Here is a 19,024-nt window from a genome sequence, read left to right as displayed (position 1 = left end):
AATAAAGAAATTTCTTACCTATATGATTTTCTTCTGTGGCATGTTATGACAATAGATTTCTATTTGCATTTCATTTAGCAAGGTTGAAAAAAAATCCTTTAAAAAATTCATGTGTTTCTGAAATGTCTCATCTGGAAGTTTTCTATTTCTTGTTTTCTTACCTCTTCCCATTAACTAGTTAATATCTTTATGTGAAAATGTATTTGGAGCATATGTCTGAGGACATAGCTACCAAGGCCTAAACTGACATTTTCTTATATATTATGATTATATGTTACTGTAAGTCCATCTTTCCTACCTTCAAAGTTTTGAAGATGTTTTGAATTAATTGTCCTACAGAAAATCTTAGTTACCTTGGATTAGGCAAAGATTTCTTAGGATACAAAATCGTGAACCATAAAGGTAAAAAGTTATAAATCACACTTCATCAAAATGAAGAACTTACACTCTTCAAAGACACTGTTAAGAAACTGAAAAGATAGGCCACTGTTTGGGAAAAAATATAAAACAAATACTTGATAAATAACTCACATTCAGATTATTTAAAACTGACGATATTAAAATGCTGACAGGGATGCAGAGCAACAGGACTCTGGATTGCTTCTGGAAATGCAAGATGTTATAAGCCACTTTGGAAGCAGCCTCACAGTTTCTTACCAAGTTAAACATACACTTATATATGGCCCAGCAATGCAAGAGAAGTGAAAAAATATTTCTGTACGAATATGTGAATGTTTATAGCAACTGTATTCATAAGTGCCAAAAACTGAAAACAGTTCAAATGTCATTCAACTAGGGAATGAATAAACAAATTGTGTTATGCCCACACTATAGCATTAAAAACAGACTACTAATATATACCTCAATATGGATATTAATCTCAAAAGCATTTTGCTAAATGAATGAAGTCAGACATAAAAGATTACATACTATATAATTCCATTTATTTGGAATTTTGAAATAAAAATGTATAGGAACAGAAAGTAGATCAGTGGTTGTCTGTGGTTAGAAAAGGGGCTTAACTGCAAAAGAGTATAAAGAAACTTTTGTGGGTGATGGCAATATTCTGTATCTTCATTGTGGTTGTGGTTAAAAGACTTCATTTGTCAAAACTCATAGAACTAAAAAGCATGAATTTTACTGTGTTAATTATTGTGATAAATCTGACCAAAAAAGTAATAATTCTCCTATAGTTAGGTAAAGAAGGTAGACAATGTGTCTAAAATCATGATATTGTCAAAATTTCAAAAGAATCAGTGTCCCTGGCTTAGTAGTGTATAAGAATTAGAAATAGATTCTTGAAGTGCAGGAGTAAAAAGTACCGAGTAGGTAAATTTAAATAATGATACAATAATAATTTGGTAATGATATCCAAGAGGATATAGTACATTTTTTGTATTTTAATACTTTTTGAAGAATGTAATTTTCACTTAAGTTTAGGAAGTTGAACTCTTTAACCTTCTACTCAATTTAAATTTCATAAAAGAAAACAAGCCTCTGTCTTGTATTTGCAAGATATTAACCACAATGGTTTCTAATCCTTGATATACTTAAGGTGTTTTTGCTTTTGTCTTAGATTATCTGCGTCAAAGTTATGGGCTATCTATGGACTTCAATTCGCCAAATGATTATAATAAATTGGTGCTTTCACTGTTATCTGGACTCCCAAATGAAGTGGACTTTGCTATTAATGTATGCACTCTTCTATCAAATGAAAGCAAGCACGTCATGCAACTCGAAAAAGACCCTAAAATCATCACTTTATTACTTGCTAATGCCGGGGTGTTTGACGACAGTAAGTTTTAAGCTGAACCTATTGTATGATCAGTCTATAAAGGTCTTAAGGATTTTTAAAAAGGTTTTTAAGGAGAAAAGTACTTTTTATTAGTATTATAGCATTCTTTATTTGCTTTTATTATATTAAATGTGCTATTTAAGAAAATGAATATTTGTTTTTTTAACTTTAAATATTTGAATAGTAATTACCTCACTAGAACTTTTGCAATAAAAATCCTGGGTTTTTCTTAGGGTAATAATATGGGTTTCTTGATGTTAGAAGATTGTTTGATACAAAATCCTGATAGAAAAGACTGGGACCTGCAAGAAATTTTTTTTTTGCAGTGTGTGTTATTATTTTTAGTTAAAAGTTTAGGTCAATGTATTTAAATTTGCTGCCTAAATAAAATAAGAGTTACCAAATATTCCATGTCCTTTTTACTTATAGGATTTGCTCACCAAAGATTTTCATAAGTTAAATTATATATGTTCTATAAATCTAGGTTACTCTTAAGACTAAATTGCTCATTTCTCTAATTGTAGTTTAATAGAGATTTAGAAAATATGTTTCGAAATTTTTCCACTCATGGTTTTTCTTTTTAAAATATCTATGTTGGCTGAATGTTATTGATGTAAAATTTTTTCTTCTCAACCCTCCTTCTATTTTAACTCCATTGTAACCTCTTTTGCCAGCAGTATAAACTACTAATGGGTAAGGTATGGGGGTAATCCCAAATAGGGTAGATAGCATGAATCAAAAGGAAATTCTGGGTGCACATAGTTACGTGGAGAGAGGGATTTAATTTATCCCCTCGGGAAGGGACTCAGCTGTTCAAGACCAAACTTTGCATAATGTCTTTCCCAACAACTCAGATACATGAGGAAAAAAAAAAAAAGGTAAGGTATTGATATATTGAAATTATTTTATCATATCGGCACTATGTATAGCACAGTAGACACAGTTTGAGAGAGAATTTCTTATAGTATTTTATAGATTTGTGACTATTATTGTTTTTATCCTTAAATAGTAACATGTTTGCAAATAAGTTCATTTTTCTGCAATTTGGGTCAAGTAGTATACTTTTCAAACATAATTTTATTTGGGACTAAGTAAGTAGTAGGATACCTTAGAATTTGTCAGGTACTTAAGGTTGTATGAAGGCAATTTTGAAATGTTTAAACAAAAGTGAAATTAGTTTTTTACCCTGCCTGAAAGTCTTGTTGGTTATATGAGGGAGGAACAAAGTACTTCTCAGTTTGAATTATAGCTTTGGAGAGATAAATTTGGTGGATTTCTGTCTCACTTTCATGTTTTATGGTTCCTAATATTTTGTTTTGGTCTTTTAAGGACATTTCAGCATTTAAATGGAATAAAGTTTAAAATTTTCACATTTAGAAACCTTAAAATGAAGTTTTTAGAAAAAATATTCTCAAACCAGAATAATTTTAGTGACATCTTGACCATTTAATCAATGAATAGGATTACATGTGTATATACAATAAAAGTTATCTTAACAGTTTTGCTTTACTGAGGTCTGACATTCTTAAGACCTAGTTTATCTTCATGCATTTTTTTTTCAACGTTTATTTATTTTTGGGACAGAGAGAGACAGAGCATGAACGGGGCAGGGGCAGAGAGAGAGGGAGACACAGAATCGGAAACAGGCTCCAGGCTCTGAGCCATCAGCCCAGAGCCTGACGCGGGGCTGGAACTCACGGACCGCGAGATCGTGACCTGGCTGAAGTCGGACGCTTAACCGACTGCGCCACCCAGGCGCCCCCTTTATGCATTTTTTAGTCACTTTTATTTATCTTATGCAGTATAGCAATCAAAAACTAATAATCTAGCAAATGATATTTAAGGAATATTACTATCATACCAACAGTCAGAAGTTTAGAGTTCAGAGTACTTGGGGACTTTATGAAGACACTATACTTAAAGCAGTGATTTTACATTAGATCTCTGAGGATTATGAATATATTTGATTTGGTTAGGCTTTTGAGCAGTTTGATTTATTTTTAGGGCATGGGATTTTAATAAGATAAATATACATGACACTTCCTTTAGAAAATGTAGAATGTTTATATTTTTGGTATGTTTGAAGAATATAATAAAAATTCTATTTGACTAAATGTAATTTTTCCATCTTATATTTCCATCTAGTATTCTTTTCCCAGTGAAGTTTTTCTTTATAAGGTTTTTTCAGGACAAACAAAATCTTATTTCTCTTTAGTGGTATGTGGGCTTCATTTTTCTAATTAAGTGGCTATTTTATATGTAAGTGTGATATTTTATGAAATTCTTCCTTAGGTCATTGTAGTTTATTTACTTATTAAAAACTTTCACATCTATTCTGTTATTTCTTCATGACCCTATTATCAATATTGAAATTAATTGATAAACTTATGTTAAAATTTATTCATCCTCTTTAGTAGGTTTAAATGAAAATTCTTACTTTAAATACTTAACAAACTTTTGCTTAACTCACTATTAAGGAAATGTTAGGTCTAAGGCATAATAAGAATACAAAGATTCAATAAATCTTTTTACAACAGAAAATGTATATGCTGATCACAACATATCCATTAAGGATGCTTACTTTTGTTTTTTAAAGAATTATGTTCACAAAACTAGCTTTTCTGTTAACTATTGCCACTATATAGTTTTCTTTCTGTGTTCCAAAAGCAGTAGCTTTCATTAAAGAATTAATCTTATGGTTGATAAAAGCACTTCCCTTTTTTTTTTTTAATTTTTTTAGTTTGTTTATTTTGAGGGAGACAGAGACAGCGCAAGTGGGAAAGAGGGAGAGAGAGAATTCCAAACAGGCTGTGTGCTGCCAACCTAGAGCCCAATATGGGCCTCAAACTCACAAAACTATGAAATCATGACCTGAGCCAAAACCAAGAGTCAGACGCTCAACTGGCTGAGCCATCCAGATGCCCCAAAAACATTTCCCTAATTTTTAAAGGCTTAATGCTTATTATTGTCCCACATTTCAGACATTTGTATCATACTGCTTTTATTGTCCGTTCCCATAACTGATAATAATATGAGCTAGCAACATAAAGGAGAAATAAAATGATATAACATCTTCTTATATGCCTAAACCTGTGTTGTGGGGAGCTGAAGGGTTGGGTGTTATTAAGAAGGTTTTGAAATGCATGATTTGATTTTTCTTCTAAAACAACTTTATCAAATGTAGAGAAACTATAGTACTGAGTATGTTTCTTAGGGGAGATTTTATTTGTGGGAATTACTTCCAAAGAATGCCTTATCCTATTTGAAATATTTATTACCCAATCACTTTTGAAATTAATATAAAAATTTTAAATTTAAAAATTCTGGCAACCTAATAGCAATAGCATTAGTTTGACTTTTTTTTTTTCTCCTCTACAAATTAAACCTAATGCAGAGTAACTGTTACAGTATTCTTCTTTTCTACATTGTCTGCATAAATACTATAAAAATGAGTTGTATATTTTTAGTTTGTAGAAAGATAAGTTTTCTTTAAATTCTGTAATTTAAAAAACTGTATTTCAGAAGAGATTATCATGACTTTCTATCATTTACTATGAAATAGTTTTTAGTGAAGAAGATACGTAAATGTACTTTTGCTGTTTTTTCTAAACCTACATACTAAGGAAGTAAGTGAAAGAATAATTCCATTTTACTGAATATACTATTTATTCTTTTAGCTTTAGGATCCTTTTCTACTGTATTTGGTGAAGAATGGAAGGAGAAGACTGATAGAGATTTTGTTAAGGTAACACATAAATTAAAATATTGAGCCTTTGAAGTTCATGTTGCCAAGTGCCAAGGATCAATGGCTGCTCATTTTGTATAGATACTATTTATACTTCAATCCTTAGTATAATACATACAGATACCCATGCAAAGTTGTGATTGAGTAAAAAATGCTTTAGAATAGCAAATAAATAAAGTTCTGTTTTTATTATACATTGATTTCTGAACATGATAAATCTATAACAACAGCAATAAATCTGAGAATACCTAGATTCTGAGCAGTATTCTAGCTAATTTCCTTAGGGTTGTTTTTCAGTTCACTTAGTCACTCTTCAGCTGTATCTAATATTTTACTTGTTAAATTTTATTTCAGTGTCTGTGTTTTTAATTTTTTTTTAATATTTTGTTTAGAGAGAGAGACAGACAGAATGCGAGTTGGGAGGGGGCAGAGGAGAAAAAGAGACACAGAATCTGAGGCAGGCTCCAGGCTCTGAGCTGTTACCGCACAGCCTGACGTGGGGCACAAACTCACAGACTGTGAGATCATGACCTGAGCCAAAGTTGGACACTTAACCAACCGAGCTACTCAGGCGCCCCTAGTGTCTGTGTTTTAATTTCTAGAACTTTTCTTTATATTTTTTCAAATTCGCCCTTTTGGTCTTTTATGCTTTTAATAATTCAAATAATGTATATTTAAAATATATTGTATTAATATTCAAATTATGTACAAATTAAATATATACATATATAAAATGTAGATCAAAAATTAAATGTATGTGTACAAACACACAGACCTGACAGTTCTAATACTTAAGCCTCTTGCAACTCATTCTAGTCACTCTGATTCATGGCGGATTATTCCTTTGTTTTACAATGTTAGTTTATAAACTTTAGCAGACTTTTCTGTGGGATTTTTGTATAGATTGGATGGAGAGTTTATTTCTTCACTTCTTATTTGCATTTGCCAGTGACCTGAAAAGAAAAGCTGTCTAAATTGATTTTATGTTAGTTTCCTTATTGGAAATTTTCTGATGACTGTTGTAATAAAACCAAACCTATGGAGGCTGTGGAGCAGGCTAGTTGTGAAATACTTAGGAAACTGTTTTTAACTCAGAGCTCAAGTAGAGACCGTCAACCCCTTTTGCTCCCTGTATTTGAGGGTATTAGACCTTCCAGTTTCTTACGATGATACAAAGTTGCATATTAATTCCCCACTTCACAAGCTTATCCGAAGTCCTGTATTCTTTCCTCCCCCCTCTCCCCCCCTCCCCATTAAAAGCCAAGCCTTTTGGTTGTAGTTAGGCAGATAATTTCTTTAACTCCAGAAAAATAGTGATTAAAGTTGTAAGATGCACAAATGGTGTATTTACTTATGCAGTCAACGATGGGGAGTGGCGGGGGGGGGGGTTGTCAGTATACTCCCGTGAAATCAAGAAGATACAAATATGTTGAAGATGATTAGATCACCTCTCTTGCATGTTTTCATTAATTTCTGCTCTTTTTCTTTTTGTACACTGTATTCTTTGGGTTTAATTATTGCACATTTTGTAATTTTGTGCTGGTGCTTAGATCATTGATTTTTGTTTTTATTTTTTCTAATACATACATTTTAATGCATACATTTAAAGCCATAAAATTCCTTGTAAGCACACCTTTAATTTTATTCTCCCAATTCTGATATTTCATGTTTTCGTTAAAGGTCACCTTAAATTATCTTATAATTTTCATTATGATGTCCTCTAAATGGATTATTTTGAAGGGAAGTTTCCTTCTTTTTATTTTTTTTAAATTTTTATTTAAAATTCCAGTTAGGTAACATACAATGCAATGTTGGTTTCAGGTATACAGTATAGAGATTCAATACTTCCATATAACAACTGGTGCTCATCACAAGTGTACTTCTTAATCCCCATCACCTATTTCACCCTCCATGCCACCCAGCTTCCCTCTGGTAACCATTAGTTTGTTCCCTATCATTAAGAGTCTGTTTCTTGGTTTGCCTCTCTCTCTCTCTCTCTGTATTCCTTTCCCTGTTTTCTTTCTTAAATTCACATATGAGTGAAATCATGATACTATCTTTCTCTGACTTCACTGAGCATTATATTCTCTAGCTTCATCCATGTTGTTGTAAAGGGCAATATTCATTCTTTTTTATGGCTGAATAGTATTCTATTGTATGTGTAGGTAGGTAGGTAGGTAGGTAGACCACTGTTCTGTATCCATTCACGAGTTGATGGATGCTATTTCCATAATTTGGCTACTTTAGATAATGCTATAAATATCGGGCTGCATGTATCCCTTTGAATTAGTATTTTTGTATTCTTTGGGTATATACCTAGTAGTGCAATTTGCTAGACCATAAGGAGTTCTATTTTAACTTTTTGAGGAGCCGCCATACTGTTTTTCAGAGTGACTGCACCAGTTTGTATTCCCACCAGCAGTGCAAGGGGATTTCCCTTTTTCTACATCCTTGCCAACACCTGTTGTTTGTGTTGTTGATTTTAGCCATTCTGACAGGTGTGAGGTGAGATGTCATTATAGTTTTGATTTGTATTTTCCTAATGATGAGTGATGTTGAGCATCTTTTCATGTGTCTTTTGGCCATCTATGTGTCTACTTTGGAAAAATGTCTATTCATTTTTCTTTGGAACAATGTTTTTTGCCCATGTTTAAATTGGATTATTTGTTTTGGGGTGTTGAGTTTTACAAGTTCTTTACATATTTTGGATACTAACCCTTTATCAGATATGTCATTTGTAAATATCATCTCTTGAAGGGAAGTTTTTTATATCCAAAAACATGAAGTTTTTCTGGTTTTCTTTTTCTTATTAATATCTAACTGAATTTCACTATGCAGAAATAATAATCTTATATATCTGTATAATCTGTATAATCTTAAACTTTTGAAATATTTTCACTATTTGTTAGCCTAACATTAATGAGATTTCATAAACACTATTCACATTTGAAAATAATACATATTTGGAAGTTGTTGGATGTGAATTTCTATGTGTGTCAGGTCAACATGGTTAATCATGATACTCCTGTTTCCATATCAGTACTCTTTTGTGCATTTATTTCTTCATTTATGGAGAGAGGTATATTAAAAACACCTAATGTGATTATTGATATGACTTTCCTTACAGTTCTATAATTCTGTGTTTTTATATTTCAAGACTGTTACATAGTGCACACTTACAGATGTTATATCTTTCTGGTCAACTGAACATATAAAGTACCTTTTTTACCTTTAAGTCGACTTTTTTTGGTCTTAAATCATTGTAAAATCATCTTCCACTTGGCTGTGGTTTGTATGGCTCATATTTTGCCTTGAACCTCTCTTTTGGGGAGAATGCAAAAATAGTAACTTTAATTTTATTTATTTTCAGGAATAGAATTTAGTAATTCGTTTACATATAACAGTGCTCATCCCAACAAGTGTCCTCCTAAATGCCCCTCGCCCCTTTAGCCCATCACCCCACCCAGCACTCCTCCAGCAACCCTTAGTTTGTTCTCTGTATTTAAGAGTCTCTTATGGTTTGTCTACCTCTGTGTTTTACATTATTTTTGCTTCCCTTCCCTTATGTTCATCTGCCTTGAACTGTCCTTATTTATCCTTGTATTTTAGATTTTTTTTATATATAAAAACATACATTTGGACTTTCTTCCCCCCAGTGTGAAAATCTTTGTTTTTAAATTTGTGCATTTATTCAATTTATGTTAAATATAATTTTGATATGATTGTGTTTAAATATGCAGTGTATTAAATTGGTCTCTATAGGTCCTGCCTGTTTGGTTTGGTTTTGTTTCCTTTCCTCCTTTCTTACTTTTTTTTTCAATTGATTTGACTGAGTATTGTTTACTATTCAGTATTCTGCATACTGTTACTTTGGTATTTTATACTTTTTCTGTTCTCTTAGTGATTACACTAGAGATTATAATTTTATTTTATTTAGTTATTATTTTTTAAATGGATATTTATTTATTTTGAGGGAGAGAGACAGAGCATGTGAGTGGGGGAGGAGTAGAGAGGGGGGAGGAGAGAGAGAATATGAGAGTCCCAAGCTGGCTCCACACTGCCAGCAGAAAGCCCAGCACAGAGCCCGAACCCATGAACCATGAGATCGTGACCAGAGCTGAAATCAAGAGCTGGACACTTAACTGACTGAGCCACCAGGCACCCCAAGATTATAATTTTCATTATTACTAATTTAGTAAATTAGTACTTTTACCACTTTTTAGTTAATGCAGGGACACTAAAACACACTCCCATCTGCATATACTCACTTTTGATGTCTATATATTGCTCTTGTTATACATTACTTTGCTCTTTTTCAGACCTCTTAAAATAGAATCTTAGGCCATTGGTTTTAAACATTCCTTCTTGTTTAATGTCAGCATATAAAGCTATAAATTCTGATAAACTGCTGGAGATGTATCCCACACGTTTGCTTATGTTGAGTTTTCATTATCATTTAGTTCAAGATATTTTCTCATGTCCTTCATGATTTCTTGTTTATGGGTTATGTAGAAGTGTGCTGTTTAATATCTGACTGTGTTTTCTTTCAAAGTAGCTTTTAATATTAGTATTATTGTTAAAGTTATTACTCTTATCTCATTCCATTGTTGTCAGAGAACATAGTCTATATAAGTTCTTTTAAACTTACCAGGATTTGTTTTATGGCTCAGCATATGGTTTTCATGAATGTTTCATACACACTTGAAAACATTGTATGCTCTACTATTGTTGAATGCAGTATTTATTAATAACAAGCCAAGGTATTTGACAGTGTTCAAAATTTTTGTATCATTACTGCTTTTATACATAATTGTTCCAGGATTTCCTGGGAGATGAGTGTTAAAATTATCGACAGTGTGAATGCTTCTGTCTCCTTTTAGTTCTGTCAGTTTTTGCTCTTGTTTTTGTTTTTATTAAGTGTTTATTCATTTTCGAGAGAGAGGGTGACAGGATCTGAAGCAGGCTGTATGCTGACAGCAGCTAGCTCAATTCAGGGCTCAAAACTCACAAACTGTGAGATCATGGACTGAGCCACCCAGGCAGCCCAGTTCTGTCAGTTTTTGTATTTTGAACCTCTGTTATTAGTTGCATATACACTTAGGATTTTTACATTTTCTTTTTTTTTTTATTTTTTTAACGTTTATTTATTATTGAGAGACAGAGAAACACAGAGCATGAGCAGGGGACGGGTAGAGAAAGGGGAAGACACAGAATCTGAAGTAGGTTCCAGGCTCTGAGCTGTCAGCACAGAGACCGACGCGGGGCTCAAACTCACGAGCTGTGAGATCATGACCTGAGCCGAAGTCAGTCACCTAACCAACTGAGCCACCCAGGTGCCCCAGGATTTTTACATTTTCTTGATGATTCAGCTTTTATTTATCAGCATGAAATATTCCTCTGACCTCTGGTAATATCCCATTTTCTGAAGTAACTTCCCTGGTATAATTTATCTATAGCAGCTTTCTTATAATTAATATTTTCATGATATATCTTTTTCCGTCTTTATGCTTGTCATCTATGGTTTTATATACAGTGTTTCTTATAGACATCTTATAGTTGGGTTTTGCTTTCCCCTCTTCCCTCACTATAGTTTTTCTGTAATTTATTACTTTTCATGAATGTGTTCAGACCATTTATTTATACTTTATGAAATTATTGATGTGGTTGAGTTTTGATTCTTAGCTTTTATTTTCCTAAAAATTTTATTTTGCCTTTATGTTTGAAAGATGTTTTTGCTGAATATAAAATTACATGTTTTTAGGGTATTATCTGAGTAGTTTTAGGGTAATGTTGCATTGCCATCTGATTTGCTTGTTACTGACAAGAAGTCAGTTTTATTCTTATTATCTTGTGTGTGATGTGTTTTCTCTGACGGCTTGTAAGGTGTTTGCTTAATCATCAATTTTTATTTTGGTTATGATGTGCCTTGTTGAAGTTTTCTGCACTTTTCTTGCTTGGGATTTATTTAGCTCTTTTGGTTGTAATTTTTCATGAAATCTGGAAAGTTTTGACAGTTATGCCTTGAAATATTTTCTTTCCCTTATTTTTCTCAGACTATATTCATACAAATGTTAGACCATTTATTGTCCCACAGGCCACTGAAGTTCTGTTCATTGTTTTTAGACCTTCTTTTCCTATGTTCTTCATGGATAGTTTCTGTTATGTTTAGCCCCTCTAGTCATGTTTTTTATTTCAGATACTATGTTTTTCTACTCTAGAGATTCTATTTGATTGTCTTTAAAAACATCCCATTTTTCTAATTGTGTTCATACTTCCCTTTACATCTTTGCCCATATTTAGTAAAAACTAAAATTTTGTTAAAAAATGTTTTAAAATCTGCTTGCTAAATCCATTATCTTTATTACGTCTGGATTTGTTTTTTGTTGAAATATTTTTGTCTTAGGTATGAATCATGTTTCCTACTTTCTTTGTACAGACAATTTTTTATTAGATATGGATATTACGAATGTTACATTATTGAGTATTTGGATTTTGGGCTTTGTTCTGGCATGCTTTTTAATTGACATATGGATTGTGACATATTGATCCTTTAGAAGATTGTTTTAAAGCTTTGTTATGATTGAGAGAAATTAGTCTTTAGCACTAGTTTATCCTTATTCCTAAGGCATGGCTTTGTTTGGATTTTGACTGAATTAACAGGGTATTTAATGAGTTTTCTCTGTTTTGTGAATTGTCCAGTATAGCTCCTCAGTAGTTTTTCTCTACATTTTTTTTTTTTTTTTTTTTTGGCCTGGTGTTTTGGAGTTCAGTCATAACATCAATCAATTCAAGGCAGTCCTGTGCAGAGTCATGGAGTTTTCTCTTCATTGCTCCTCTTTCTTGCAAATTTGCTCTCAAATTCTAGTTCTATTGGCCTTGATCAGTTTCCTCAGCTTGCTGTGATCTCTTAGATTTATTGTCCCTTTGCTGTAGTCTAGAGAGAGCGTCCTGTAAAACTATGGAACAGTCATTGGACTCACTTCATTCGTTTTCCCTATTTCAGTGATTAGTTTTGCATTGCTGTGTTGTCCAATCTCTGAAAACAGTTGTTTTATACATAGTAGTTTTATGATAGGAAGAGGACTACTGAAGTACCAGTTACTCCATTATGGCCTGAACAAAAGTCTCTTCTAGACATTTTGTCTTAGATTTTAATTCTATGTGTATTTTTACCTCATAAGACATTTTTTAAGTAATTCATTCATTATCTTGATTTAAACTACATCTACCTTTTCATTTATTTTTCTTTCACGCTGGTTTGTAGATGACAAGTTTTCTCAGTTTTCATTTTTGAAGGGCAATTTCACTGTATAAAGATTTTAGTTTGGCAGATCATTTCTTCCATCACTAAGGAAATGTCCCATTGCCTTCTGGCTTCCATTATCATCATCATCATCATTATTATTATTATTATTAATTTTTTTTTTTTTTACAAAGTCTGCTGTCATTTTAGTTGTCCTTTTCAAGATTATCTGTTCTTTTCTCTGTCTTTGCATTTTAAATTGGGTTTTGTTTTGGAGGGTTTGTATGTGTGTGTTTTAATTTTTGTTTTTGTTTTTTTTTGTTTGTTTGTTTGTTTTTGTTTTAAATGTTTATTTATGTTTGAGAGAGAGAGGGTGAGCAGGGGAGGGGCAGAGAGAGAGGGAGACACAGAATCGGAAGTGGGCTCCGGGCTCTGAGCTATCAGCACAGAGCCCGACGCGGGGCTCGAACTCACAGACCGCAAGATCCTGACCTGAGCTGAAGTCGGCCGCTCAACCGACTGAGCCACCCAGGCGCCCCTTAATTTTTGTTTTTAATGTTTATATATTTTTGAGAGAGAGAGAGAGAGAGAGAGTAAGCAGGGGAAGGGCAGAGAGAGAGGGAGACACAGAATCCAAAGCAGGCTTTAGGCTTCAAGCTGTCAGCACAGCCCGACATGGGGCTCCAGCCCACGAACTGCAAGATCATGACCTGAGCCGGTCAGATACTTGACCAACTAAACCACCCAGGCGCCCCTGTTTTGTTTTGTGTTTGCTTTTCAGGTATTTTATTATTTTATTGTGATGTTCCTACACATCTTTATTTCTCTGTCTTCAGAGTTTGGAGTGCTTTTTAAATCTGTAGGTTAACATCTTTCAGTTGTTTTAGAAAATTCTTTGCCTTGTCTCTTCAACTATTGTTTCTGCCCATTCTCATCTTCCTCAGGAACTCCAATTACCCTAATGTTAGAACCTTTCACTCTATGCCCTGTGTCTTATATGCTTTTTTTTTCATCCTTTTGTCTCTTTTTGCTGACAATTTGTTATTTTCTTCTGCACTCTCTTTTAGTTCACTTATTGTTTCTTGAGTTGTATATAATCATTTGTTAGATTGAGTTGTCTTTTCAGTTCTAGAAATTCTGTTTAGCTTTTATATTTTTTTAATATTTATTTATTATTCAATTTTTGAGAGAGAGAGAGAGAGAGACGGCATGAGTGGGGAAGGGGCATAGAGAGAGGGAGACAGACTCCCAAGCAGGCTCCACACTGTCAGCACAGAGCCTGACCTGGGGCTCAAACTCAAGAACTGTGAGATCATAACCAGAGCCAAAATCAAAAGTCAAATGCTCAACCAACTGAGCCACTCAGACACCCAGTTTTCTTATAGTTTTCATTTATTTGCCAAATTTTTTGATCTCTTATTTCTTTGAATTTATTATCTGTGATCATCTAAAATTCCATGTCATTCCATGTCTGATATCTTTGTTATTTGGATTTCCTATGGCCCTTTTTTCTTGTTTATTGAACATTGTTTTTTTTTTTTTTTTTCTTCGTATGCCTAATTCTTGTTTATTCTCAAATATTTTCTATCGTGAGTTTTTTGAGCAGTGGATCATTTTGGTAGTGGACTTTTTCTCAGACTAGTGACTTTAAATGCAAAGGAATCTTCATTCCAAAAAAATAAAATACAATTATTTTGAAATATACATACTAGAATGCTTAAGAGATGAAAAGCAAATAGTCTGTGTGCTTCTTTATTAGTTCAAAGGTAACAAGATAATACGACCCTAAATTAGTACAAAAGTAACAAGATAATAGCACCATAACCCCAGGTTGAGAAACTCTAGTCTGAAATGATACCTTATGTATAACTACCTTAAACTTATAAAAAGTTAAGCATTTATGTCAAATAAATAAATATATAACATATATCTACATGAATTTTTTTAAATAGAAATTTTATAGAGTTATAGTATGTGTGACTGTCTTTAAAGTAATAGAAGAGTTGTTTTCAAATGTCAGAATTAAGTATTATAATTTCTTATTACAGTTTTGGAAGGACATTGTTGATGATAATGAAGTACGTGACCTCATTTCTGACAGAAACAAGTCTCATGGTAAGTCAATAAGAAAAATTTTAAGTAACTTTAACTATCAATAATAATAAATGAAATATTAATTTAAGTAAAATGTGTATTTTCTATTACAGAAGGTACATCAGGAGAATGGATTTGGGAATCTTTATTTCATCCACCTCGAAAGCTGGGCATTAATGATATTGAAGGACAACGGGTACTTCAGATTGCAGTGATTTTGCGAAATCTTTCCTTTGAGGAGGGCAATGTTAAGCTCTTGGCAGCTAATCGTACCTGTCTTCGTTTCCTATTACTTTCTGCACATAGTCATTTTATTTCTCTAAGGCAATTAGGCCTTGACACATTAGGAAATATTGCAGCTGAGGTAAGCATGTGACAGTAACTTAAAATAGTTTTAATAGTTAGCAGTGATATTTACTTTAAAATTTTAGTATATAGGATTATTATATTTGCTATACTTACAGAATATGAAAGGCCTACATACAGTTTTGCCTAAAGTGGTATGGTATCACACACTTTTTTAGAAAAAAGAAATATTTGAAATGATGCTCCAGATTTAGTGATGGCTATTCTCACAGTAACTACATTTTTTTAAAACATACGCAACACTGTTGTTAATTTTTATTAAATTTGAAGTTTACAACAGTGGAAGAAGCCTGCCTCAACAATAGTGTCCTTTCTTTTTTCCAGCTTCTATTGGACCCTGTTGATTTCAAAACTACTCATCTGATGTTTCATACTGTTACTAAATGCCTAATGTCAAGGGATAGATTTTTAAAGATGAGGGGTAAGCGCTTACTTAATTTCCTCACTGTATAACACACACAAAATTTTTAGCATCTGTTAAACAAATAAATGTTTGTGCATGTATGCTTTTCAGGCATGGAAATTTTGGGAAATCTTTGCAAAGCAGAAGATAATGGTGTTTTGATTTGTGAATATGTCGATCAGGACTCATACAGAGAGATCATTTGTCATCTCACTTTACCTGATGTGCTGCTTGTAATCTCAACACTCGAGGTGCTATATATGCTCACTGAAATGGGAGACGTCGCTTGCACAAAAATTGCAAAAGTAGAAAAGAGCATAGGTAAGACTAAACCAAAGAAACATTTATTTTCCTTATTGAGGAAAAAAAATATTTAGTCTGGTACTGTGCTAAATCACAATTGATATTTAGGATGTACTGTTTATTTTGAGGGGTCATTACCCATTAGATACACTTGTTTGTGCTATTCTTTTTTGCCTGTTTAAGATTAGCAAGAAACTTCTGTCTATATATAGAGACCAGGGTGTATGTGGCTGCCAATAATTCATGTCCCTTTCTGTATTTCTGTTACTACATATCAGATTTCAAACCAACAAAACTGCTGTCTCTGAAGAGCAGATCTTTCAGTTTTAAACAGCTGCTACTATTAAGCAACTGAAGCTGAGTGAAAAAGTTTCCTTGTATTCCTAGAAGTTGCTGGTAGTGCTACTATCCTTAAAATTAGTGAACTTAACACACCCTTAGTGGGTTGTCAGTTTTAAACATACTTATGAAAGTATATCATGTTAACATTTTACTCATTGATTAAAATGATTTCTGTCTTTGGTGTAAATACTAAAATCAGAGTTAATAGAGATTTGGCTTGCCAGTACTATTATTGAGAAATTTAAGATGTTACTTTCCATATCAGTGGTTCCTAAATCTGGCTACACATCAGAATCAGTTGGGAAATTGTTTAAAAACAAAGATGCCAAATCCCCGTCCCAGAGATACTAAATCAGTCTTCAGAGATTGAGCCTAACTATCTTTTTTAAAGATCCACAGATAATTCTGATGAACGATGATTTGTGGACTGGCATTTGAGAAACAGTTATTCTAACAGCATGTGTTTTTCAGCAATGTCATTGTTTGGTAATACTATTGATTAATAACTGTTGGTTTTTAATTTATTTTAGACATGTTAGTGTGTCTGGTTTCTATGGATATTCAGATGTTTGGCCCTGATGCACTAGCTGCAGTAAAACTCGTCGAACATCCAAGTTCCAGTCATCAAGTTTTATCTGAAATTAGACCACAAGCTGTAGAGCAAGTCCAAACCCAGACCCATGTAGCATCCACCCCAGGTTAGTGTTTTTACATAATGTTTTTTCAGTATGGTTAATGGTGTGTAAGATTTAATACTAAGGATAAATTTAAATATGCAGTACAGGAAACTGATATTGTATAGTGGAATAGGCTAAAGCAGAACTTGAGTGTAAGCTTTAATTTCTTAGATACTATACGTTCCAGGAGCAGTAGGACCAACGTAAGTCAGAGGAAGAATAGTATAATAGAGTTTCAAAAAAACATTTAGAGGAGTGTGAGGGATTAGAAATTTACAACTGTGGGAACAAGATGAAGTGCCCCGATGGACTTATTTGTGATTTTGTTCCCTGGAAATTGATACACCAAGAATGACCTTATAATTATAATTCTCCTAGATGATCATACTAATACATAAGTATAATATATCCTAATAACTTTCAATTTTGGACCAGAAACCATAGAATCAGAGTCTTGGATATTAGACACATGTGCATTTGTACACATGACGCATATATGGACATGTATACCTGCACTTGTGCACCCTTCCTCGGGGCCCTTGGGTCAGTTCTGTTTAACTCAAATGTCTTTAATTGGAATTCATACCTGTCTAATAATGATCATTCTCTTCAGTCCTTGGACTTCTTTCTCCTATCTCAATATGAGTCATCATTTTTATATTTTAGCACTCTCAGCTTTTTTGGAAGTGCTTTTTTCCACTTCATTTGTCTTAAAACAATCCATCTTTCACCTCATCTGCTCTTTCCACCTCCTACCATTCCCAAGACATTTTTCTTTCCTTGTATTTTTTAATATAGGATATTCTTTTCCTCAGTTGATCGTATTCTCACTTTGCAATTAATATGGAAGTCATGTGGCATGGGTTTCTTCAGCTTCTTACCCCTTCACTTACAAACTTATTAGCATCTGAATTCATTTTCCTTCAACTTCCCTTTGTCTTCAGAGATGTCAGCTTCTTCTCAATCTGTGCTCTGAATATCCATCTATCTCCTCATTCATATATCTTAAACCTCTTTATCTTTCACCTGCTTCTTCCTTTCAGCCTAGAAATACATTTAGATCATTCTCAACTTCCCTCACAACCTCACAGCAAAAATCTCATTATTTTTTATCTTTAACTACCACATCCATTTATTCACCAAATCTTGTTGAATCTTCCTAAATACCCTGGCGTCTTCAACTGCCAGTGCTTATGGCCCAGTTCAGACTTTCATCACATCTCTCCAGCTCCTTGTTCTGCTCTCATTTAATCATGGTCCCAGTCTCTCCTCTTCTCTAATTTATAGAATCACAATTATATACTCTATTCACACAAAGTGTGTAATACATATCACATACTTTATTGACTTCCACTGCATCCTTCTAAAGTATATGGTAGAGTTGTATCATAAGTGCATTTAACTTACTTGATATCAACTAACAGAATTTGGCAAATTATAAAGCATGAAAACAGTAGGTAATTTTGACTACTAATCTAGTTAGTACCTTTCACCCACAGGCAATAGATGTTAAATAGCCAACGCATATTGGGGAATCAGTGGTCAAATATTAATAGTTTCTCAACCTTAACAAAGAAATGAAACAGTTCATTTTGCCAGTTAGGTGTGTGGTGGGAGTATGTTCTTATCCTTAAAGAAGAAACTAGAGATTAAATTAATTGAGGGCCATAGAGAAACTATGTCCAACAAAGAAGGGAATTAATAAATTATCATTGATAACCTGAAACATAATGGTCCATTTGAAGAATATTTAAGGGTAGTTTTGATGAAGGCTACTGTTTTTTGCCTTGTCACTGACCCACTAGTGACCTTAACAAATGAAGCCACCTCCTAAACTAAGATTTGGTCCTCATTTAGCAAACGGACGAAATTAAATGATGAGCGTTTGTGATATGTGTGTATATACACACATACACATATATATATATATAGTAATTCATTGATAGAGGTGGGAATAAGCCTCTAAAGACAACCTAAAAGAGTTCATCTTTGAGCCGATGAGCATTTTACTTTATTACTAGCTCATCATGAATGACAACTTTTAATTGTTTTATTA

General features: G+C 33.1%; 1 protein-coding gene across 1 annotated transcript in view; it reads left to right on the top strand.

Annotated features, from left to right (window-relative positions):
• Window positions 1-19,024, top strand: part of ARID2 (AT-rich interaction domain 2) — a 169,453-nt gene that overhangs the window by 92,076 nt on the left and 58,353 nt on the right. Inside the window, exons 4-10 of the mRNA XM_040489031.1 lie at window positions 1,577-1,795; window positions 5,473-5,540; window positions 14,832-14,898; window positions 14,991-15,241; window positions 15,568-15,664; window positions 15,758-15,967; window positions 16,822-16,989. Coding sequence (XP_040344965.1) covers window positions 1,577-1,795; window positions 5,473-5,540; window positions 14,832-14,898; window positions 14,991-15,241; window positions 15,568-15,664; window positions 15,758-15,967; window positions 16,822-16,989 — 1,080 coding nt within the window. The remainder of the gene's footprint in view (window positions 1-1,576; window positions 1,796-5,472; window positions 5,541-14,831; window positions 14,899-14,990; window positions 15,242-15,567; window positions 15,665-15,757; window positions 15,968-16,821; window positions 16,990-19,024) is intronic.

This window comes from Herpailurus yagouaroundi, unplaced genomic scaffold (assembly GCF_014898765.1).
Source record: "Herpailurus yagouaroundi ecotype Mexico unplaced genomic scaffold, PumYag 166, whole genome shotgun sequence".
Taxonomy (NCBI): domain Eukaryota; kingdom Metazoa; phylum Chordata; class Mammalia; order Carnivora; family Felidae; genus Herpailurus; species Herpailurus yagouaroundi.
Note: the sequence above shows the minus strand (reverse complement) of the source record. Positions and strands in the feature narration are given on the sequence as shown.